This window comes from Antedon bifida, chromosome 1 (genome assembly GCF_963402885.1).
Source record: "Antedon bifida chromosome 1, ecAntBifi1.1, whole genome shotgun sequence".
Classification (NCBI taxonomy): domain Eukaryota; kingdom Metazoa; phylum Echinodermata; class Crinoidea; order Comatulida; family Antedonidae; genus Antedon; species Antedon bifida.
The window spans coordinates 2,200,789-2,225,916 of NC_136226.1; the positions used below are offsets into that span (position 1 = coordinate 2,200,789).

General features: G+C 32.3%; 3 protein-coding genes across 3 annotated transcripts; 2 read left to right on the forward strand and 1 right to left on the reverse strand.

The window, feature by feature from the left end:
* The first annotated feature begins 800 nt into the window (after positions 1-800).
* On the forward strand, positions 801-16,767 carry LOC144837533 (protein PAT1 homolog 1-like). Its single transcript, XM_078692705.1, has 17 exons — positions 801-880; positions 1,997-2,078; positions 2,626-2,765; positions 3,514-3,612; positions 4,306-4,467; positions 5,033-5,242; positions 5,700-6,067; positions 6,525-6,596; positions 6,942-7,131; positions 7,346-7,469; positions 7,969-8,069; positions 8,501-8,718; positions 9,267-9,447; positions 9,959-10,108; positions 10,634-10,731; positions 11,873-12,019; positions 12,788-16,767. The coding sequence occupies exons 1-17, from the start codon at positions 845-847 to the stop codon at positions 12,804-12,806; spliced, it is 2,397 nt and encodes a 798-aa protein (XP_078548831.1). The 5' UTR covers positions 801-844; the 3' UTR covers positions 12,807-16,767.
* Positions 16,768-17,663: 896 nt separating this feature from the next.
* On the reverse strand, positions 17,664-18,782 carry LOC144852122 (gastrin-releasing peptide receptor-like). The gene has a single exon (XM_078709845.1). The coding sequence runs from the start codon at positions 18,740-18,742 to the stop codon at positions 17,813-17,815; it is 930 nt and encodes a 309-aa protein (XP_078565971.1). The 5' UTR covers positions 18,743-18,782; the 3' UTR covers positions 17,664-17,812.
* Positions 18,783-21,340: 2,558 nt separating this feature from the next.
* Positions 21,341-24,683, forward strand: LOC144852132 (beta-1,3-galactosyltransferase 1-like). The gene is made up of 2 exons (XM_078709855.1): positions 21,341-21,444; positions 21,868-24,683. Exon 2 carries the CDS (start codon positions 21,944-21,946, stop codon positions 23,069-23,071), a length of 1,128 nt encoding a protein of 375 aa, XP_078565981.1. The 5' UTR covers positions 21,341-21,444; positions 21,868-21,943; the 3' UTR covers positions 23,072-24,683.
* Positions 24,684-25,128: the final 445 nt, after the last annotated feature.

The window sequence follows — 25,128 nt, forward strand, 5'->3', positions numbered from 1 at the left end:
TAATGTTTAGGACTATTTATTTTAACTTCATTTTTAGAGATCCCTTCCTTTCCAGCTGATATCCAGGCAGGACCCTATTTTCAAAATGATAAAATATAAACATCTATATTAACTAATTATTCATATCAACAAATAATTAAATTAGAATTGGTTAAAAGTGCTGACGATTATTCGTTATTAAAAAATACCCTTGGGTAGTTTTAATTAATGACGTCATTAAGTACGTCATATATTTTAATGAGGTAAGTAAATTTAGGTATGCATCCTATACAGTATATTCATCACCGGGCGCAAGGTAGGAGCACAAACCAGGATGTTACAGAGATAGTGTTATGAATGACGTCATATCAGTTTCAATATATTGAACTGCCGATGAACTCTTTTTCAATTTGAATAAACTGTATGATTTCAAAATGATTTGAATTAAGTGTAAATGTGACGTCATTTAGGTAGGACCATGTTATGTTAAGTTTCTCTTCTTAGACTTTTTATACGATCACATTATTAATTATAACATTATTATCGACAATCGACGTTATTATAAAGTAATGGTCTATACTTTTAAGTATTTCATTCTACTTGTTAAAACGAGTAGACTTATTGTGCTGGGGATAGTGATTATAATTTATATTACGATATAAATGATGATATAGAATAATTAATTTGGCAATGATATAATTTCAAAATCATGACGTCGCGATCCCATTATATTGTTTTATGAAATATTTGAAAATACTGTACCCCTTTTCATAAATGGAACGTGCTACTACGGTGGCTCTTCAAAAAACGAATGTTATGTGTGGAAATCCCCTGTACCCTGCCTAACAGAAATGGAGGTTTCGAAATGACTAACTTTTTTGGGTTTGATACGGCTATGCCTGTAAGTTTCTAGCAATTGTTGCATTCAGTGATATATGCATATTCATATCATTATGAAATATATGTCTTGTCTTAGTAAGAAAGGTGGAAAAATGATCTTGTTAGTTTTGCCGCGCCATGCATGCATCCACGCTTTTGCTCACATCAGACACTAGCTAGCATAATAGCTAGGCCTAGCCTACCTCTCACAGACAGAGACACTCTGCTCAGAGTACAGACAGAGTATCCGTGTTATGCTTGTGGCCTGTGTAAAATGGGCCTAAACAAGCTGCCCTCCTTGTTTAATGCTAGACTATAATTGGCATGCTTTTATCCTAGCAAGAAACAATACAATATATTTGTGTAAATTTCTGTTATGAAAAAATATGTTATGTCACAACTTCCTAAACTAGCATTTTTTGTTTTTAATTTTAATAATTTTTATTCGACTTTTCAATTTATTTTCTTTTTTTCTCCAAATTTAGCTAACTTCAGTACCTAGCCCATTACAGAATAGTTAATTGGCACAATTGCAAAATAATAATATAAAAGTATGATAGGTGAGGGTGCACCAAAAGATTGAAATTAAAGACATTATAGCAATTCTATTCACATTTATTTAGTCGTTTACAATTCTGTTTCTGCAGGACCCTTTTACATAAAAACATAAAACAATAAAACACAACATATAAATTAAATAAAAGTTAGAAAGAAAATATACATTTTAGTGTTGTTCATCAGCATAATCGATGATAGTATTGCATTTGTACATATTTACAAAAAACCAATGCTAAACATTCCAACCCCCAAGTTAACAAATTAACAAAAAAGAAGGTTTACATTTTTAATACAGTACACTGGTAATCGTAGAAGGTTAATTGATGCATGCTAGTTTTTTGTTACTGTAACGCCCTCTATATTATTTCATTACAAAATACCTGTACCTTGCCATCAGCATTTCAATGTTTACCAGGTGCTTAATGCTACTCTAGCATCAATTTGGAAGATTTTTTTAATATTCGGGAGATTGGATGAAATGTCAGGGTGCTCCTGCAGAAATTGGGATGGTTGTAAAAATATAGATGTAATAATTAGACATTATTGGTAACAATCTATATTTTTGTTTTACTTTTTTTAGCCTCTGGAGGAATTTCCAGAAGAGTTAGAGGAAGAAGAATATGATGTATTAAATGACGAGACATTTGGATCAGGAGCCATTGGTATGTTTCAACTTTAGGAATCAAATGAGAAAATCTAATTTTTTTATCTCACAATATTAAAAGCAAAAACATTTTCTAGGTTTACCTGGTTAAAAAACTCTTGCCAAATGTACATTAGGAGAAAGTGTTACAGTATGCCTGTTTGTAATCCCAAAATACAGTACTGTACTTAATACCCTGAGGGGTCACTCTTAATTATTTCCAAACAGGGAGGTGCCACGTTTACAGGATATATTTTTGTGGGCCTGGTAGCACAAGTGAAATTAGTAGTTTAAATCCCTGGCCTGTTCCGTGTCCCCCAGGCTTAGCACCCACCCAAGCCTGTAGTAGCCAGGATGTTTACAGGGGTTCCTTTTTTCACAAAAGGGACAAATTTTCCATCAAAATGGGAAAAATCGTCGTAATTTAAGCTGCTGTACACTACTGCATACAGTATGTATCATCACTTATTTTAAATGGCACCCCTTGCCCACCCTATATTGTTTTCTAGCTAGATATGTTTTCGCAGTACAAAGTTTTATTATTTCATTTTGTTTTTGATATTCAGATGAATGGAATGCACAAACAGAGAAAGATGATAAATGTGACACATCAAAGGAGATTATTACCAACAAGAAGCAATCACAGTCTAAAACATCTCCAAATGACTCAGGATTTGCTAGTGCAGAGCAACTGCTTTTCCAAGAGGCATGTTGTTTCATTTTTTCCCTTCCATCGTACTTGTCAATTGTTCCTCCTTCCCCATCCACTCCCTGTTTTGTACTCTTTCCCCACAAGTTGTATACACAGTATAGTTGTGATGTACACAGAGATGATAGATTAAGTGAGAGGTAGATTATGTGTATAAAGCACTTACTGTGTACAACTCCTCGACCTGCTTTAATCAACACATTAATTGAGGGAAAAAATGTACAAAAACTTTTCATGCTGTATATCCCATAAGAGATGATCCTTATTTGCATGGATGTGGTACTGGCAATTTATATTAAAAGTGAGGGTGTATCAATATCTTTGTGTATTCATACAATAGACCACTAGATAGTACTGTTTACCACACCATGTTCAGGGGCGGTCACATGATAAATGACTCGGAGAGGTTATACATAAGATCCACACAAATGTCTAAGACCAAAGCCTTGGTGAATGTCATTGGAAGGATTTTTGCATTTGATTTCACTTTATAAAACCCATTACTTGTGACAAGAAAAGATATTAGTAAGAAATGAAGGGAGTTGTCTGGAAAACTAAGGCAAAACCAATGCCTTTTATGCATGAAGAGAGTTTGTATTTATTCTCAGACACCATTGGTCTATGGTACTACTGTTTCTTTTCATTTGCATATCAAGGTGTTTGTGTTTGGTCTCACCCGGATCAACTTTTGTCACTCTTGCAGAATTTCTCATCTCAACTTTTGTTTAATTTTTCTTCTGTTTAGGATGAATTGGAACAAAGTGTTAACCAACTTGTGTTGGACGAGGAGCTGGATGATCCGGCAATTATGAGTTCAGCTCGTAGGAATCAAACTACATCTGTTGTAAGTTTTCTATAGATACAAAATGAGTTTTAATATAGTGTTGATGCTGCAATCATTAAGTCACAGACAGTAAAATAATAATGGTACAATAATCTTATTTGAATGTGGGGAATGACGATACTCTCCGCTAGAGACCTATGTCAAATTAGCCTATGTTATATATACCCACACCCAATAAGTTTCAAGTTTATGTCATCACATGGACCTGTATGCCTATTCTTATTGGTTTAGTAATTAAAGGAAATAGTCCCAGACTAAAACTATAATCAATAAAACATTTATTATCCCTCAATTACTCCAGTCACCACATATCGCTTATCATTAACTTGAACAGATCTTAAAATTTGTCCGTAAATATTTTTATATCTGTACCAGGTGCACGATATACACATGATATGTAAATTGAATTAGAGTTATTAACATAGAAAATACCAGAAATATATTCACATCAATCGAGTATCACAAAGTAAAATAAAAAACTTTTATAAAGTGCTATTTACTGATGTCTCACAGCGCTAAAAGACCAACAATAATTATTGAAAAAGATGAGATTTTAGAAGTGACTTGAATTGCTTAAGAGATTTACATTGACGGATATGGAGTTAAAGCTGGTTCCTAACTAGTGGTGCTTGTGAAGAAACCAATGGGGAAGATTTAAGGTGTGTTTATATACTATTGTTCCTCAATTTCCAGGCATATATCAGAGCCTCCTCGCCAGCAGCACCATTCAGTGAAGACCTGTTGTCTCCAGCTACTAACATTTGGGGCTCACCAGCAAGAACTAAAGCAACCAAAGAAGATGAGTTGAAAGCCCTTCTTGGCATTGGTCGAAACATGAATGATGCTCAGCTTCAGGTAATACAGAGATTTCAATTTGTGATGACCTATGACATAGGCATATTGTGTTGTTGGTCATTGCTTAGACCAAGAATTCACTAAACATGTGTTGAGAAATTTAGTGAAGAGGCACACCCCAATGTCCCTGCATATACACAATAAATTAATTGAAATAACATAACTACCTCCTAGATCCTATTAAATGCTCCCTGTCGTTAAGTTTTGGTAATTTGTACAGACTCAACAGTCTAAAGCACTATCAAACTAGTTTGACAAAAAAAGTGTGATGTGCCCAAATATGGTAGTAATATGCCAAAATATGGTAGTGATATCATAATGTCCATATATGGGCACATCACATTTTTTTGTCACATAAAGTTTGATAGTGTAGACAAGCTTAAAACATAAAGTGAGTGAGCATTTTTAAGCTAGATTAAAGAATAAACATGGAGAGGGGTATTCCAAAAAAAGGATTCTAGTGTAATTAGTAAAGCTATGTTTGCTACTACTACTACTCTTCTGAAATATGCCAAACTGCCCTTTTGGAGTGCTTTTATTTATTTTAATGATAAACTGTTCATAGGATTCTGCCATTATGTCCGCCATACCGTCCAGACAGAAGCAGATAGTAACAGCTGAAGAACTAGAAAAAGATTTGCGTAGTAGAGCGCCCCCAGCAAGATCAATCTCGCCTGTGATTGGTTCTCCGCCCGCTTCGTCCATGATGCCTATTGGCACGCCACCAAGACATCACTATATGCAGATGTCACCTGCTCCAGTAATGCCTATACATGTGAGTTTACTTCAACAACTAAATTTTAACTGAAAAGAATAGTCTGTGGTGTATATCTAATGTATAAAAGTATTGGTTGAGTTGAGGAACTAAGATTAAGATTATAGCCTTACGCTCTGTATACACTATCAAACTTTATGTGACAAAAAATGTGATGTGCCCATATACGGACATGATGATGTCATATCACTACCATATATAAGCATATCACTGCCATATTTGGGCACATCACACTTTTTTTGTCAACTAGTTTGATAGTGTAGACACTTAAGGGGATCTGGTGAAGTAATTATATTATTATTTGTGTGTCAAAAAATGTCATTTGTCACTTAGGTTTGTTAAATTTGTGGCATATAAGCAGACATAACTTTACATTAGTCAATGGAACCATTTGTAAAAAAATAAAATTATGCAATTTTTCCCTAATTTATGATTTGTATTATTTTTGTTTTCACAGACTCCACCTCAAATGTTACCCTCACCTATGCAACAAAATTTTCATCAGTTAACGCAACAAATCCTTCAGAAGACCGGTGGTAACGGTAACCCCCAACAGATCAACCACATGATTCATAATATGTACCGGAACAGTGGCCGTGTGTCACCTACCCCGATAGTGAACGCTATACTCGCCAGCTTAGCTCAAGGGCAAATGAGTCCTAGGCCTGGCTTTACTAGGCCCCCCTACCATCACTTGCAGCAACAGGCTAGATTTGCCTCATCCCCTATGAGTATGCCTGGTAGAGGTGGCTCTACACATCATCAACACAGTGGGATGATGGGAAGCCCGCATCAACATAGTCCTCATCAGCATAATGCGTTTAGGTTAGTATAGTATATATTTCTTATAACCCATTTCAGCTACAAAATATTTGGATGCCTTAACAATATAACATTAGGCATATTTGATTGGGCTGTTTTGAGCAGATTATAATCAGATCTAGCTGTTTATATGCAGTAGGAGTTCTCACTGTGATGTGTATACAAGTGACCAATCGAATATGCTTATTGCATTTACTGAACAAGAATACCAACATATTTCTTTCAACCCATTTCAGCTACAAAATATTAGGATTCTTTAAACAATATTATCTTAATCATATTTGACTGTTTCAGCAGATGATCATTAGATCTAGCTGCTCAAACTCTGCACTGTGTATATGCGAGCAGTGGGAGTAAATCAATCAAATATGCCTATATTATTGTATTTACTACAAGAATACCAACATTTTTCATTAATAAAAATATAACAAATAAAAATTAAATATTGTAAATATTGCAGGCATGGTGGTGACGGATATAACAGAAATTATAATCAGCAAAACTTCCGATCTCCAAACCAGTATGGTCAATTGTAAGTCGTATGCCTGTAGCTTGGTGGTTAACATGCTTGCCTTCCAATCCCAAGGTTCAGGGTTCAATCCTGACCTAGTGCAAGGGTTGTAACTCGCGTCTCCACTCCCTAAGCCTCAAAGTAGACTTAGTTTATAAGCACGATAAATTATAAAATAGTTTATCAATTCTGTAATTGGCGAGTTACTCGCTGTTGGATGAGTATGAAATTTTAACAAATATTTTAAAAAATAAAAAACTTTGTTAGATAAATTATATTGTACTGACAAAACAAAATTATATAGTTATTCCCTCTGACTGAAAATTGGATTTAAAAAAATGTATTTATATTTTTTTTCAATATTAGCAACAGAAATAACCGACAGCAATATAACCGAGGTAACCGGAATGATTTCCGAGGGTATCAGAATTCCCCAAATGGAGTCCGAGACGAATATGCTAATTTGATGACTCAGAAAGAGAAGGACTGGGTTCTGAGAATTCAAATGTTGCAACTTCAGTCAGAGGATCCAATGACAGAAGACTTCTACTATCAGGTAAGGATATTTACTACCAAATATTTAAAATATGTTACAGTCTACTCTTCCAATACTGGACATGTGGGCTGGCATATTATGTCTGGTTTTCTGAAAAGTCTGGTATTCTAAGTGTTGTTAATGGTAAAAATGAATTTGGGACCTTTAGGACCTTGTTACTGAAAATATTATTAATTTAATATTGAAATATTAAAAATACATCTTTTTATTCCAGATGTTTTTAAGGAAGAAGGAGAAGAAAGAAGAGCACGTAGAAGGAATCCAATCAGAAGGCAAGGAAAGAAAACCAAAAGCACTACTCCCGCCGCCGAAGCTTGAAATCAGAGAATACAAACCAAGTAAATAAATTAGGAACATTTTTTGTAATTTATAGTTCAGTACGGATTGTAATATTGCGTAGTTTTTTGGATATATTTTATGAAAATGTAATATGTTGTAGAATAGACCCAGAGAGGCGCAAAAAAAAAGTGTTTTCATGCACCATGGGGGTTAATCCCATTTTTATATTGTCACTTATGATCAAAAAGTTCTTAGCCATGATGGGAATCACAATTAGGAGGAGGAGAAGGAATATAATGATTGAGGTGGAGAGAATGAGAAAGACACAATTTACAAAGAAGCTTATACATCACAAGTCTCCATAATAATTAGTTTTCACACAAGAACAGAGAGATATTGGTAAAGGACAGATCTGTAATCGATATGCCATAGAGGAACAAAACTTGAATAAAGCTGACTAAGCAGTTTGTTTCTAGTCGAGGATTGTATTCTTGCAATGATGCTTTTACAGAAAGTTCAATATTATTTAATTACAATTTTATTATTTATTTTTGTCAGTGCAATTTACTGGTGCTCTTGGCAAGCTGACTTCAGTAAGCGTTAATAACCCTCGCAAGATTATCGATATTGATATGGGTAACAGTGTCGATGAAGACGAGGTAGGTAAATAGAATAGTGTCTTGCACTGTAACTGTGTGAATGACACAATACAACTACTTTCGTTTGTCCTAAGGGTCTATTTGTGTCGAGAAACAACCGGGCTGAGATGGATCTGTACACTGATGTCCCTTCTCTTCTCATAAGTGCCACAAGTGGATATACCTCAAATTTTATGTCCTTACCACCAAAACTATGACCGAGGGGAGTTTTTTTGTAAAGCTCTGTCTACACTATCTTTTTTTTAATGTGACAACAAAATCTGATGTGCCCATATATGGACATGGTGATGTCATATCACCACCATATTTTGGGCATATCATCATATTTGGGCACATCACACTTTTTATCAAACTAGTTTGATAGTGTAGACAGAACCTTATAATTTTCATTTGTAAGTATTTTGAGTACAGTATTACATTTTATATTTTAGGAATCAAAGGCTAAGACAGTTATTCATTCAAACAAACAACAGAAGGCTTTACTAATGAAGATTGAAAGGCTATACATTCTGATGCTGTCAATAAAAGACCTGAAGCGGCAAATGGATGAAGCTAGGGAAGAGACTAACCTGCAAGACCTGCAAGGCAAATGTACTGCACTGCAACACAAGTTGTTCTCTGGGCTCCATATTGAACAGCTTGAAGACAGGTGGCTCATTTGCATAATTATGATAATTATCAGTATTACATATTTTGCATCATAAATTCCACTCGCACATATATATACATAAAATGTGATGTTTTAGTTTGAAAAATTGCATCACATGAATTCGCTTCGTACTAATCGGCCATCATAAACCTTGTTCCATCTAACAGAACGAACATTATACCAACCAAAGACAGTCATGATAATAACAGGTGCAGATAGATATTTTGTTTAAATTATCTCCTTTCATCTTGATGCAAAAGCTCACCATTTTTGTGTAAAGGTGGTGCAACATTTTACAGCCATTTTGCCTTCTCAATTCATTTTCTTTTGAAAATTATAGTTAAATTGATAAGAAAGATCTGTGTCTAGTTATTTACTAATTCAATTCCATTATTTATTTTTTGTGTAAAAATTGTCTTGCTTTTCGCATATAAAAAACATAATAAAATATGATAAAATGGGTAAAATATAAATACAAACATTTCATAAAAGTCATCAACATTCAAGTCATTGGCTTCTGATATTAACATTTCATTTTTTGGTTCCAGGACACCGGATGATCAATTTGTAAATGTTTTGTCTGTGAGAAAAGGACGCAAGTTGATTGGTCGATCTTTAGGTGTTTTGGAATCCCATCATGCTTATTTAGCCGTCGAGGCAGTATTCAAAAACCTCAACATACTTATCAAGCGGGAATTACAAGATGCTAAAAAGGAGGTGCATGAGGAGGTAATGTGTATTACCTAGTACTTGCGTTACATCAGGTTAAGTCCATGCTTAGAAATTGCTTCAGCTTTTAAATGGATGTTTTTGTTGAATATGCCACTTTAATGTCACAAATAGTTACCAAAAATTGGATCAAGAACAAATTTACCTGAAAAACTGTTTAAAGTTAAAAATGGTCAAATTAACTGGAAGTCAATGGATTTTTGGTTGAATTTAATAGTTTATTTTGTCTTTTTATAAGTGAAAACATTATTTTCTACAGAAGTGATTAACTTTATTAAAAAGCAAAATGGCCTGCGAAAATCTTTTTTTCATGTTTTTGGGGGACAATACACCTTTAAACATATTGCCCCTTGATTGTTGTAGTTAATACAGTTAGTTAATATGATGTCCCAAAAGAAGGGTTGTATGATTTTTGTTCTTGATACTGAGAATGAAAAATGTTTGTTTAAAAATCATGATTATTATCATGATTTGGTATCAATTTATCGTATAATTATATACTTTTTTTCAGACGCTACCAGTGCTGTATCCTACAGTTCTTAGAGTGATTCAATCAGCGGACTTAAGTCAGCTATCATCGTTTGTAGGTCAAGTTGTGTCAAATGAAACCGAATCAAACAAGTCTCCAAACAACGCAGTTTCTTTATCATTACAACATAAAGTAGGTTACAGATTAATTTACATTTTTCCGTCTTTTGTTTGAGCTCCACTTTTTTTTTTAACCTGTTTTACTGAATTGAAAGATTTTTGTATCAAATATTTTATTTTAATTTATTTTATACAGTGATTTAGTTTTACAATTGAAATAGTTTTTACTAATGAAATATAATATTTTCTTTCAAATTTCCCCCTATTTCAGTACTTATCTATATAAGCATTATTTGTATTGCCTTAAGCTCTGTCTATACCATCAAAGTCATATGGACACGGTGATGTCATATCACTACCATATTTAAGCATATCACTACCATATTTGAGCACATCACACTTTTTTGTCAAACTAGTTTGATAGTGTAAACAAAGGTTTAGTATGAACTAAATAACTTATTTCAAAAATTAATTAATTTGTTTCCTTTGAAACTGATGTATTCATATTGTTTGTTATGATATGATTATAAACCATATATTCTTTATGAATCCAATATTTGTTTTTTATCAATAATGATATATTTTTATTCTTTATTAGTTTGGCTCGTCTATCATTCTTATCCTAATCAACCGTGCTGAACATATCTACACCAATACCTCCCTTATTGATATCGACAATTCCACACAAAAAGTCTGGTAAGTCAAGAGGAAATACATGTTTTAACTGTAGTATGTAGTAATGTAGTTTTAACATTAACAAAATAATTAGAAGGGTAGTTGAAGTTGGCTGATGAAAAGAACCTGACAGAGACCCAAGAAAATAACAATTACGATTGATAAAATGAAGAGAGAAGAAACTGACAGAGACCCAAGAAAATAACAATTACGATTGATAAAATGAAGAGAGAAGAAACTGACAGAGACCCAAGAAAATAACAATTACGATTGATAAAATGAGGAGAAAATATTGATCTAGATAGAGTGGCCGTATTCATAAGTATTTCACTTAACGCAATTGATATTGAAGTATTGCCCTTAAATTGTTTTCACTTAGATAGGAGATTGTTTTAATTTTAAGGGTGTTTCCCTTAGCCTAAGTGTGGCCACAGCTCTTAGATAAATTGATTCTGAAATTAAAGACGGCAAGGACTTTTAAGAAAGAATCAAAATCTTCAAATAATTGAATCCTTTAAAGTTTAAAATCATATTGTCCTCGATTAAAACAGACCACTTCCCTTACTTTGTTTTAATTACAGACCACTTTGGAATCTATTTGAATGATGTTTAAAAGTAGAAATAATGAATACACAGGCCTTCACATTTAATAACAGACCACTTATCACGTGTGTATAACCTTCAATCAAAATCGATATACAATATTTAGTTGCAACCTATTATTAGAATGTCATTGTTTAACTATTATATTCTAAATTATATTGTAAACACTGAATGTGAAGTTATAAAGTGGTTGTAATACAAAAAATGCGTTATGCAAAAAGTTTGTTTCACTATAAGAGTCGTTCACACCGATACGGCGCCAGCAACTCAAATAGAAAGTCGATGTTTTGTATCGATTGTCGCATAGCCAAGTGGAGCGTCGTGAAAACGAAACATTGGCGTTCAATTTGTTTGTCGGAACAGGTGTGAGAGACCCTTTATAGTAGAGAGCTTCCCAAAACACATGGTTATTTTTTGCAATTTATGAAAAAAAAAATGTTATAGTTTGTTTTTCCTACAAGTTAAATGAAACAAGATATATCATATAGATTGCAATATGATTTAAACAATATTTTGAAATAAAAATGTGGTTTTTTCATTTTATTTATTGCTATTTTAGGACAACTCTTGTTACGAGTTTGGCTAGTATGATATGTGCGATTGACACAACAATAGCACCCCCATATGAACCCATTCCTGACGTTCTTCAACACTTTGGTAGGTTTGTTAGTAAACAGTCGTACATTGCTTTAGAGAGACGTTTAGGGTAAGTATATACACATATTATCTTTACTAATAGGATTTTAACATTAGAGCAAATTTCATAACTGTCTACCTAGGTCAGTGTTTCCCCACTTCTGGTCCGCAGACAAAATATGTCCCTACTTGGTTACCCATCTCTCACGACAGAGTTCTCAACTAATTTCATTACACTTGATTTAAAACATTTTTTTATGCGTCGTATCATTCTACACATGCGCACATTTTTCTGGGCATGTGCAGAATAATTTTCAGACTTGACAGTTGCGTTGTCGCTTGGCGCATGGAAACTAACCATGTTGTGCTTTTTACTTTTACGGTCATGATTTTACGGTCGCAGATTTGTTGGTCTCAAGTCACAATTGTAATGTATAATTATGTATGTATTTCCAAAGTATACATCTCCATTTGTCTGTAGTTGGGCCGAATTTCCATAGTAATTATGGACGTTTTGTAATACTTGAGAACCCTGTCATGATCAATAGCTAACCCCAGGGTGTATAGTTATAGTTTTGAGTTTCACACCAGTCACATTTCCAAACAGAGACTTTGCTATTTTAAGATACAGGTTTCCTATGTAAAATGGTAGTATTGTAGTATTATGTGCTATTCCATATGATATGGCCATTTTATCAGATTTGATAACCAAAACAAAAGATTATTACTATTATTATATTATGATGAGAATCGTGAATTATATGTTTATAATTGTATATTGTTTGAATAATAAAACGGCATAATAGAAATAATATTATATCTCTTGTTTTTCTAATAGATCTTTGGAATCTGTTTAGATTGTGAAGACGGAAAAATAGAGAAGTATAGAAATCAAAAACAAGCAGTATATGTAAAATGTACCTTAAAGTATGTCAGTTTTTATTTTGATAATTCACAAGAGATTAAATTTATTTTCAAATTTTACATCTGTAATAATTTTAATATTATCAATAATTATGTTCTTGCACTCATATTTGTTTTCAAAATAGTGTTTCAATTTTTACACCAACTAATTTTTCCAGCAATAAGTTGTCGCAAAAATTTACAGCATTCATACACTGTAAAATATTTTTAAAATCTCTGTTTTTATTGGTAAAAAATGTACTGTTGAATATTGAAACAATCCTGGTATCTTTCTGTTTCTATTGGTCGAAATGCAGTGTTAAACAATCCGTGTATCTCTGTTTTTATTGGTCGAGATGCACTGTAAACAAAACAATGCTGGCATCTCTCTGATTCTATTGGTCAAGATGCCTTGTATCTTAGCTTTTATTGGTCGAGATGCAACAGTTAAACAATCCTTGTACAGTAAAGTATCTCTGTTTATATTGGTTAAGATGTAACTAATAAATATTTGCATAATCCTGGTATCTCTGTTTTCATTGGTGGAGATGCCACTATTAAACATTTAATCTATACTGCCATTAGTTCAGAAAAAATGTAACATTGTTGCCAAGTTTTTCAACCGTTAAAAAAATGCATACATCTTTTTGGAAAATCATAAATGCATTTCAAATCAGAATATTTTTTATTGGAAAATACATTTTTGCTTTGATATATCATGTTTTTTTTTAGCAATTGGTAAAAATGTATTTGAAATACAGCTTTTCTTGAAATTAAAAAATTAAAAAAAGGAAGTAGAAATTTAAAAAATAAATAAAACAGCTATTGTTTTTAATTGACTTGAAACAAATTGAAGAAATGAAAAGATAAACATAAATATTTTATCAACATCTCAGGATTGTCGTCGTGTTGCACAGAAAAATATATAAATACCTCATTTCATTTGAATTTTTGTAGGCCTAATGCTAGATAAAGAGAGTCATTAACTATCATTAATATTTTATTCTTTCTACAATTAAACTTCTCAATTCAATATTAAGTGGCTTGGTATTGATGTGTTATACAAAACAGGTTACCAATCATATTTGGAATAATATTGTGACCTAAAGTCTTTTGTATTGTAATAATATCATAAATTAGCCTTAAAAAAATAACATAGATTAACGTAGGAGAAAACAATCATTTTTTGTTTCAGTAATATTTTCATCCATATTCCGAGTGTTATATAAACCACAGGAATAATGTTACAAGAGATGAATAAATTTACATTGAAATTTAAACTTTAATTACATCTCCCAGAATTGTTTTAATGAATATATTTATATGCAAGATTAAACTTATAAATGAAAATTAATCAGTCAGGGTTACATTCTCCCAGATTTAGATAAAAATTAATATTAGTATTTAATTTATTCTTCCAGGATTGTTGCATTTTAAAACAGATATGAATTTATTATATATTATATTATTATTATATTATTTCAGCTAAATTCAATACAACATTCAAAACACTCTATAATAATAATATATTGGTCTTTATTGCAAAGTTCATCATGTAATGTAAAGTAGCCTGAAGGCTAAAACCACAATATTTACATAATTGATAGGGCATTATAAAAATAAAAATAAAAAACCATATCATACAGAAAAATAAAATTATTACAATTTGTTGTGGAATAACCCAGGATTTTAAAATGGATGACATTAAACAGCATTTGATGATTAATACTAGTTAATTATTGAACCCGGTTCATTTCTTGCTAATTACGTAAGTTCATTAGTTAGTTTCATCTTCATTATATTTTCTAGTTGGCTATAATTCAGGTGAATCAACAACTATTGTTTCGTGTAAAGACTAGCAGGTGATTTTATATCGCGTGCAAGTGTACTTTTTTCAATAGCTTTTGTGATGTGTAACCCTAGCAACCGTTACTAAATAATGCCAACTTTTAGAAATTTCTGTAGAAAAAATTGCATAAAAATAGATTTCATGTGTGTATTGTACATCATGTATATTCTGCGAGAATACAAATTCACAATTTATTGTGATCAAAATTTACATGCATTGTTAAATATAGTTTCGTTATGATATGTACCTCATTGAAAACCTTACCGATAAAAAAGGGAATTTTAAGAGATTTTTTTGTATCTTTTCAAAAGAAATATTTTATGATAAATAATAATTTAATACTTTTATTATTTATTTAATGCTTGTATTGTAATGATAGCGTTAGCACTCACTTAAAAGATGAATTTTAGATATTTTTCATTCATTTAATTTGAGTGCCTATAATGAGTATTGATTATTTTTTACTAGAAGTGATCTTAGAATATGATTAATATATCATTGAATCATTTCTTTTTCACAGATGTGCTTAGTAGTAATAATATAGAATTTTTAATAGTATGTTGGTTTAGGTTTTTAGAAATTGTCCGCCCACATTTGCTAAATATAGGTCATTACTTGAGGGTTGAAATGTTATTACATTAACATTATGCAAATTCAATATTGAAATTTGTCAATTTTTATTGGATATTCTTGTCTTTAGGTGTAAAACTATGACAACCAGCCATAATGGACACATAATATATTTGAATAATAACATTATTTTTAATTTATTGAAAGCAAAGTGCTGTATCTTCTCATTTTACAATATTTGACCAGTATCATAGACAGGTTTCCATAATACAGCATCTCATATGTTTCAAAGTTGATGCCTGTATCATGGAAGTTTATGGGTCTATGATGCAGGCATCACATGTGTTTCACATCTGACGTTGTATACAGAATTGATACTGGACAAATTTAGATATAGTACCGAGAATCGACTGTTTTTCTGATATTTTAAAAAAGATTCACACTACTAATTTTCTTAATTGAAATTTTTGAAGTGTTGGGATTAACTAGTCACAGTTTAAATTAAAAATTCAAAGATTTGCGTCTACAAAACGCTGTTAATACCCGCTAATGCCAGGATGAAGTAAACGCCATTAATGATTCAACTTAAATAGACTGTATGTTAATTTTGTCTTGAATTTGGAATAATGTTTCTCTATAAAAAAAACTTCAACTCTCAGAAATGACCTACAGAGGACTTAGAAAAATGTTGCTTTATTAATATGTAGTTAGAAAATTAATATAGAAATGTATTGTACTGAGTAATGTTATGATTGTATTAGAAAACTATAGTGATATATTAATATTATTTTAGAAATATACCCATAACATGATGTGTGTATGATGTTATTTACAGTGTGTATTTAAGCACTTCAATTCTGCCATCACAATACAGTAATCAATAAGCGCTGGCTTTTATTAGATGATAATTATTATTATTGTTTGTAGTGGCTTGGATTTAAACATAATGTTATGCTTTATGCTAAACCACTAATTGTTTATTTCTTGGTCAATCTTGTTGATAAATTATAACTTGTTTAAACTGAAATGGTTTAGATGTTACAGTTGGTATTTTATATTTTATTGATTTAAATAATTATTGATTAAATAGAAATTCTGTACTGTTTTTAGTATCATGGTTATACCAAGGAGTTTACACTCCCTAGTTATACATTATTTTGAGAAAACAATTTTTTTTTAAATAGTATCTTTATTTAAATATTTCTTGACACAAGAAGCAGGGAATAGCCAGCCAGCCAATCACATCACAACTGTAAATGACGTCATCACCGAGGGTGTAAACATCACACATTTTGTAAAGTGTGTTGTATTTTGGTAGTTAGATGCTCGACGTAATAGATGTTTGTCCAAAAACATTTGCTAAAACAGGATCAAACATTCTATTTTTTATTTGTTTGTGTGATCAAATGGATTAAATTATTTGTTCCACTTCCACACATAGTTTATATACAAGTACCGCAAAAGAGCAGTCATAATAAAGTATATCGTGCATAGAAGACCTATCGTTTTTGTTGTAACAGTGTGTGTACTATTGCCCCAAGTCTCTATTAAATTTGTCTTTTTTATGCTAGTCCCAACAGTCGGCGTTTCAATTTTTTGTCTGGAAAATACATTTCTGCCAACTAGAGCATTATACGTATGAAACGCCATATGTGCCAAAATATTTATCTTTTTACTGATATTAAGTCGAAACACAGTCTTGATTGCAATAATACTGATCTCGGGACCCAAAAAAGTGTCTCTTGTTCTTTTCACGAGATGGTGTCCCCTCTAAAGCTGGATTCGCACGCGATGTACCATCCGAACTGTCGTTTGTACGTCCTTGTCCTAGTGGGGGAACCAAACGTTTAGGATGTCCCTAAGTAAATTGTTAAAATTGTTGAATACTTCATCCGGGAAACCGGTCGCTTCAAGTTCGAAAATCAAAAAAAGATTAGATCGAATATTCGTAGAATTTACCTTTAATTTCACGTATAGATGCATTACATGTAAGTTATAGGCCTACAGCTAACATACTAAATATGCACATTTTTTTATACGGTAATATACATACACGTTTCGAACCAAACTACATTAGTCTGACATATTTCGCGCGTAACTACAATATACAATTTAATACAATTATGGCATACATAACATAAATTTCAATATAAAATTTAATGACAAAAAGAGAGATCGACGTTTCGGTACCATCATAGAACCATTTTCAAGATCAAGTGAATACAAAACAATAATAATTATGTGCACTAAGCACCAAAGTTGGTGACAGGAAATGCTAATTTAACATAAATACTACCATAAACACTCGTGAGAGATTGAGATAATACAGATAATAATTATTCTACTAAATAGAACATATAATAAATACCGGTACAGTACTTTGTGGTATGGTTCATACTTGCATGCAGCAGCGCATGCGCAAGGACGAGTATTTTGACCAATCACGACGCATGAATCATCCAAACTTTTTTTGTTTCATTGCGTCCAGGTGCGAACCAAGTTATATATGCGTTAAAATCGATACATTTTTTATCGTTATTTTTACCTTTGTGAAAGTTGTGAAGTTATAACCGTTATTTTTGTTTCATCAGAATTGACATCATTTAGGCACAGTTTCCCAAATACGATTCTGACAGATTTACGAAACTTCTTATACTTAAAACCATATATGAACGAATTTACAACTGAATTACTTAACGCGAGTAGTCTGAACAGTCTGTATTCCACCGAAGAAACAGAAAATAAAAATATGTCAAAATTTTGAAATAAATAAACAAGTTGATTCGGTGTCCACAAGACGCAGAATGCACCCAATACCATGATTAACACAGATATGACGCGTTTACGCGCGCTTAGTAGTGATAGCACTTGTGTTGACGCCTGCTGACTTGATGTTTCCGCATTTATCTTCAGTGTTCGGCATATTTTGTAGTAAGCGATTATCATAACAATAACTGGGATCAAGTATGATATTAGGAATATTGTGAGACCGTTTATTCGCTGTGAGACCGTGTTTTTAAATCCGTAAACGCATTGATTGGTTTCTGGGTCATACGCACTCACAAACGGAGCAGCAATTTCTTGAATGAAAGCCACGATCCAGGTTGCTACAACCATAATCCAAACTTTTTTCAGAGTGAAATAGCGTTCGTAAAAAAGCGGATAAACGAGGGCGAAAAATCGCTCCATCGTCACACAAACCAAGTTAAACACCGATGCCGTCAAACAGATCCAGAAAAAGAATAGATTGTTATAAGTCCTGCAAAATATTTCTGCTAAAATAACTGAATTCGGAATTTCTAAATCGAGACCATCAACCGGAAAAACGTTTATTATTAGAAGGATAGATGATAAAAGATCAGCGACTGCTAGACTTAGAATCAAATAATTAGTCAAAGAATGCATTGTCTTCACATAAATTATTACAATACATATTATTGAATTTCCAAATGTTCCCATAATCCCGAGCATTACTTCGAAAACAAGTACCCAGGTTGAGGTCTCCGTCGTTGCCACCGCCGTCGGTAGGCCTACTCTCTCGGTCGTAAGTAGTATTGTCTCGTTCATAATTGTTGGTACCGATTACAATAGTGTCAACCTCTCCGGCCGTCGTCGCGACAACTTACTACTGTACAATTGTCTGGTAAGAGAATTTAAAATACAGAGTAACCAATCTCAGTCGTTCGTGTAAATGCATTCAAGCATGCAAAAAAAATGTGTTCAACTCATCCTCCTTGTTGTGAAAGTCGATTCATAAAATGATCATCAGAAAAAACTACTTGATAGTGTAGTGATGATAACATTAATCCTTAGTCAATATATTGACATAATAATCATATTAATGTACATCTGCGGCGGATCGAAGGATTTAGTTGGTACTGTTGTAGTTGATTGGATTGGGGATTAGTGTAAACCATTGACTAGCGAAAGCTATTTGTTTATACCGTTTTGCCTTTGGTGAATAAAGAATTATATATTAATGACCTATTTACACAGACTAGAGCGGTAACGGTAATAAAAATATAGAATATATGTTATTCCTTATGAACATTTTACTCGCAATGCGGAGCGGACAGGCGGTTTCCTCTCAGTATAGATTCTTTGTGGGACAAGCTACGCGGTTTTCCGCTTCCCGTTACCGCTCGTCTGTGTAAATTGGCCTCGTAAATAGACTCGTCACTGTTTTGTGTAATCATCACCGATTTATAATTTTATTTATTCAACTTATTACAACAAAACGCCAGGAATTGTCAAAAGCGAACTTAAATACTAACTTTCCTTTACAATTATACAAATATTTAAATTGAATTTTAGATGATTTTTTTTTTAAATTATGAATTTTTTAAATGATAAATAAAGGAATAATAAACAAAGCTATTTTGCTCCAATGTAAGTTTGCGGAAATTTAATTCTAAATTGATAAAAATAAAGTCAATTGAAACTGCCATTGACTTTCTATTTTGAAACACCAATCACCACAGTAGCTACTGTAGTGATGTTGCCGACAAATCGTCACAATTCAATGAAAACTTAATCAAGTATAATGAATTTACTCAGCAATTTACAATGCGTAATTAAAAACATGGACGACGTACGATAATAATTACTTCATAAGTTGTTATTTAAAAAAGTGTATTGCCCCCTGAAAAACAAAATTTTTGTTGAAAATGCAATTTTTATGTCATATTTAATAGTTATTAACTTTAACAAACAAATTATTTGTTTGAAAAAATTGTAATTTAAACAAAAAAATAGCCAAGATGTTTGTCAGAAAATAGGTTTTAATTGTTTGGTTAAATAAACTATCTATTTAACGGTCTATTTTGTCTTTCTATAAGTGAAACCATTATTTGTGTTCATTTTTTTCTACGGAAGTGAATAACTTGATTGAGATTACAAAATGGCCTATTCAAATATTATTTATTGATCTTCCTTTTTCTTGTTATTTGGGGACAATATATCTATAACGGTTGCCGTAATGTAATAATTACAACCAATCACAGAGTCATGGAACTATTGCAATCCTATCACCAGGCCAAAACAGTATGAATGAGCAAAGTACTAACATTAACTTTATTTTAAGTATAGAGGGCGATATATTGATATTTTAAAATATCAGTTTATCGCCCTCTATCGTTCAAAAAGTTTGTGGTAATTTAAAAGATCATATAGATTGATTGATTGATTTTATTTGATATTCATACATAAAAGTTAAAATATACAATGTATAAAAAGAATACCTGGATAACCCATTAAGTCGACAAAAAAGTAAACTTATTTCCAATGGGGTCCAATCCGTAATGACTGAAAAGTGAGTGGTTGGGCCTAGTACAATTATCGTTAAGTATGACTCAGTAAAAATGAAAAAACAAGAAAATACATACAAGACAAGAAAACATCAAAAAAACAATATTAAAAATAGCTTAATTAAACTGAAATACCAAGCTGTTCATTATTAAAATATTCTTTAAGTTTTATTTTGAAGGTTGCATTATTTTGTATTGATTTGAGTGAATTGGGGAGCCTGTTCCAGTCACGGATACCTAAGAAATAAAAAGTCGTATCATTAACGCCAGTAGCCTTAGGAGTGACAAAATTAAATGTTGTACCCCTGGTGAAATGGTTGTGATGATCAGAAATTAACAAAAAGTTATCCTTAAGGAAAGAAGGCGTATTAAAGTTATAACGAATTTTGTGAACATAATTTAATCTTAAAAACTTATTTCTGAGGCTGACATTAAGAAACCCAAGATCGGAAAGCTCTTTGGCACCTATGTGAGACCTCGGACCAACATTTAAAATAGCACCTCTCTAGGTAATTTAAGCTGCGTTCTTTGTTTGGTTTAGGTATTTTTATATTATTATATTATTTATTATTATTCAGCTCAGTTATTATGCTTTATAAATATAATAAACAAAGTTTGTCTAGGATGGTCTAGAAACCGACGTTTCATTTTTTGACGATGTTAGCGCTTCATACATGGGCCTGTATTATCAAAGATTATTATTCTTTTCGCGACCGTCGCACAATGACCACCACCAGCGTAGCCGACTCCCCTAGATCAAAAAGAACTTGTTATTTGCGTAGGCCTAGGTTTCCACACACATGGTGGTGACGTGCTGTTTGTAGACTAGAACATACATACAAATCCATACTATAGCAAATGTAAATAGTAAGTATGATATACCAATAATTAGGCTAGGCCTCTACTAAAAAGGTAACAAGACCGGATGTCCTAAGAGAGGCCTAGCTAGAGCCTAGCTAGGCTAGCTAGCCTCTAGGCACTCTACTAGGCCTATAGAGGTAGGATATGGGTCCAGCTAGTAGGACCGAGCTAGTACATTATAAACTATAATACTGAGTATAGGCTTCCAGTGAATCTATCCATACACACAACAAAAAAAGCCTAGCCTATATATATAGGCTAGGTTACCTAGGCTAGGGGCCTAGAGAGGCTACTAGGCCTAGCCTAGTACGTAGGTAGGCACAAACCACGCAATCTATAGGCCCTAGCAGGCTCAGGGCTAGCCTACTGCATGGAACTATAAAATGAAAGTGTTTTAATTTTAATGAATTGATAAAACTTTATTTTCAGATGGATCAAGGTAGAAGTTGAATGAATAAAATATAGGAATGTTACAGCAAAAACATAGCAAATAATTATTGTCAGGATGAGGTGCAGTCGGAATTGTAAACTGTACACATTTTACGGATTGGCCGCGTTCAACTTGGTCGTGTTGTTATTGACGCATGTTATCCATCCCATCGACAACGCTAAGTCTATTGGTGACATTTTACGTGGAAAAAAGTTGTCATCATTTCATTCAAAATTAAAAGTTTATAAGCCTGTACTAGTCACCAACATTTCTGAAACCTCAAATGATGTGTTAACATTTGACCGGTTTAACTTATTTCCAAATAAAAGCAATGATTATCCGATTTTTCCACAATTTAATTTGCTATTAAATCCGAAAGACAAATGCCAAAATGATGATATCGTCAACAAATCAGGTATTTTTTTGCTTGTATTGGTTACGTCTAGCAGAAGGAACGTTCAGCAACGGAAAGTGGTTCGGAAAACTTGGGCAAGCGTTAAATCGATCGAGGGGAAGAAGATTGTAACGCTGTTCATGTTAGGTGTAAAGGTCGGAGGAGGTCCGTCTATCATGGATCCGGTAATGGCCGAGTCAGAGAAATACGGTGACATCATCCTTGGTGATTTTAACGACGCGTACATGAATTTGACGTTGAAATCTATCATGGGATTTAAATGGACGAGTATGTATTGTTCAAGCGCAAAGTATGTTATGAAAACCGACGATGACATGTTTATCAATTTAAATTACACGGTGAAATACCTCGCAAAACTACCGGAGAATACAAAACGCTTTGTAATGGGCCATGTGATCAGTGGTAGCCCAATCAGAAATGAAAAAAGTAAGTGGTATATGTCGTATGAACTATACCCGTATAACGATTACCCGCCATTTGCATCGGGTACTTGTTACATCATGTCAAACGATGTTGTTTTAGATACGTATGTAATGTCGCAACGTTTGCGCTATCTTCATTTAGAAGATATATTTTCAGCGTTGTGTTGGGAGAAACTCGGAATTGTTCCGCGTAATCACAGAGGTTTTAAGTTGTATTATGTTTCGTATTCTTATTGCCATTACACAAAGCTCGTCTCTGTACATAACGTCAAGATCAATAAAATGTATGATTTGTGGAAGAAGTTCAACAACGACATGGCAAGGCTATCGCGATATTATTGTCTTTTTAACGGCTGGTTCTTTTGATTTTGCTTATACACTTAATTCTTCTCAAACTCTGATGTCCAAGTTTTTAGAAAGTCTTCAAATATCCACTCTAGTTTCCAATCAATTTCTGTATCTGCATCAACTTATTTGCAGGATTTAGTATCATTTCATGCCCCAAAAACAGACTTAAATTGTTTTTTTTTTTTTTGCACAAGCGCCATTAGTTTGGAACCAGCTTCCACTCAATATCCATCACTGTAAACCTCAAATGCATTCAAATCACTTCTCAATCTGAACCTGTTTCATTCTTTTTGTTTTTCAAGCTCAGTAATCAGTAAACAGAGCTTTATAAATGTTTATTATTGTTTATTGAATGCATTTTACAATTCTTGATTTGTATATTCCTGCTTTTGGGATAGTTTCCTGTATTCAGGAAGGCAGGAGTTGATTACATATGTTTTTGTTACACAAATGTTATGGGTATGTCTTTGACAGGGTGATTCTGTACTAATGTACATAGATAGCTTCATTTTTCTTTTTAATTATAATAAATTTACATTTTTTTAACATAACACAATAAAGCTCTGTCTACACAATCAAACATATCACTACCATATTTGGGTATATCACTACCATATTTGGGCAAATCACACTTTTTCGTCAAACTAGTTAGTGTAGACAGAGCTTAAATTCACATTCAGGAAAATTGTATGCAAACAGGGTTGAAATAATCAATATTATTTTTTATTATATGTTCATGCAAATATTTTTATATCATTTTAAATTTTACAATCAGTTTTTAATGCGTTTGATTAAAATATTCACTCCTGATTAATTGTGCAATTTGTAAAGAAATTTATGTATTCAACTCAAATTATGCAAATTGTACATATTTTCTTCTGTTTTGGTGCCATGGTGATCGAATAATTTCTATCCTCTGGGAAAAACTAATATTTGACGTTAAACCTTAAATTTCCCACCGATTTCTACTTTAATATTTATAATGCTTAATTAATCGACGCACACGTTATGTTAGTATGTTTTTTAAATTGATATCTGAGAGATATTGTTGGCAAAGAATATGAGTTTTTGAGTATATACAGTATTATAAAAGAATGTACTATAAAATGAATATGTGCTATGTACAGTAAACGACACAATGATAGTAGTAGCATAGGGTGAGGTGGATGGTATGGGATGATGTAATACAACGCAAAAGATAGTTCAGTAGTTAATGTTATTATTTTACAGGTTTTAACTATAATGTATGTAAAACATTTGTTTTGATTGTTAAATCTACTTAATATTTTATCTATGTATTGTCACTAAATTATTTTTATAACAATTATAAAGAAGGACAAACAGACCAGGTTTTTGGTATAATGACCAAATTCACAACATTGGTAGATGTGCTCTTAAGTAGTGTACCTACTTAAAGTTATGAGTAAAGATGCCGCCAAAATCGTAGGCCTGCCATTTGGTAAAAGAGAGCTTGCTTCTGGCCTTAGAGAAATGTGGGTACTGTACTACTGTCATATTAATAATTCATTTGTAGTGCTATAGGCTACTACAGAGTATTTGCATTAACATATAAAGTAACAAATATTATGCTTTATAAGGTGTAGCAATACATTTAATAAATACATATAACCTTTAAAATAGTTTGTTTATTACCGTATTATTATTATTATACACAGTTTAAATAGTATAAAATATACAAAATATTTGAATGTGTACAGGATGGAGATTTTTATTTTTTTTTAAATGGCCAAATTTCTACCCTTATATTTTTTGACATAATATGTTACTATGACTAAAGATGATAACACAATGGCAATATTATTACATAATAATTTTAAAAGTCGATATTTTGAAAAATGACCAAATTTCGACCCTCTTATTTTTTTACATAACTCTATAAGATGATGATATTGCAATATATGTGCATAATATGGCAATATTATTGCATAATAATTGAATTTTAAAAAGTCAATATTTTGGCTATTTTTGAAAAAATCAAGTACAGGGAAATTTTCGAAAAATGACCAAATTCCAACCCTTTTATTTTTTGACATAACTGGTTACTATGACTCTAT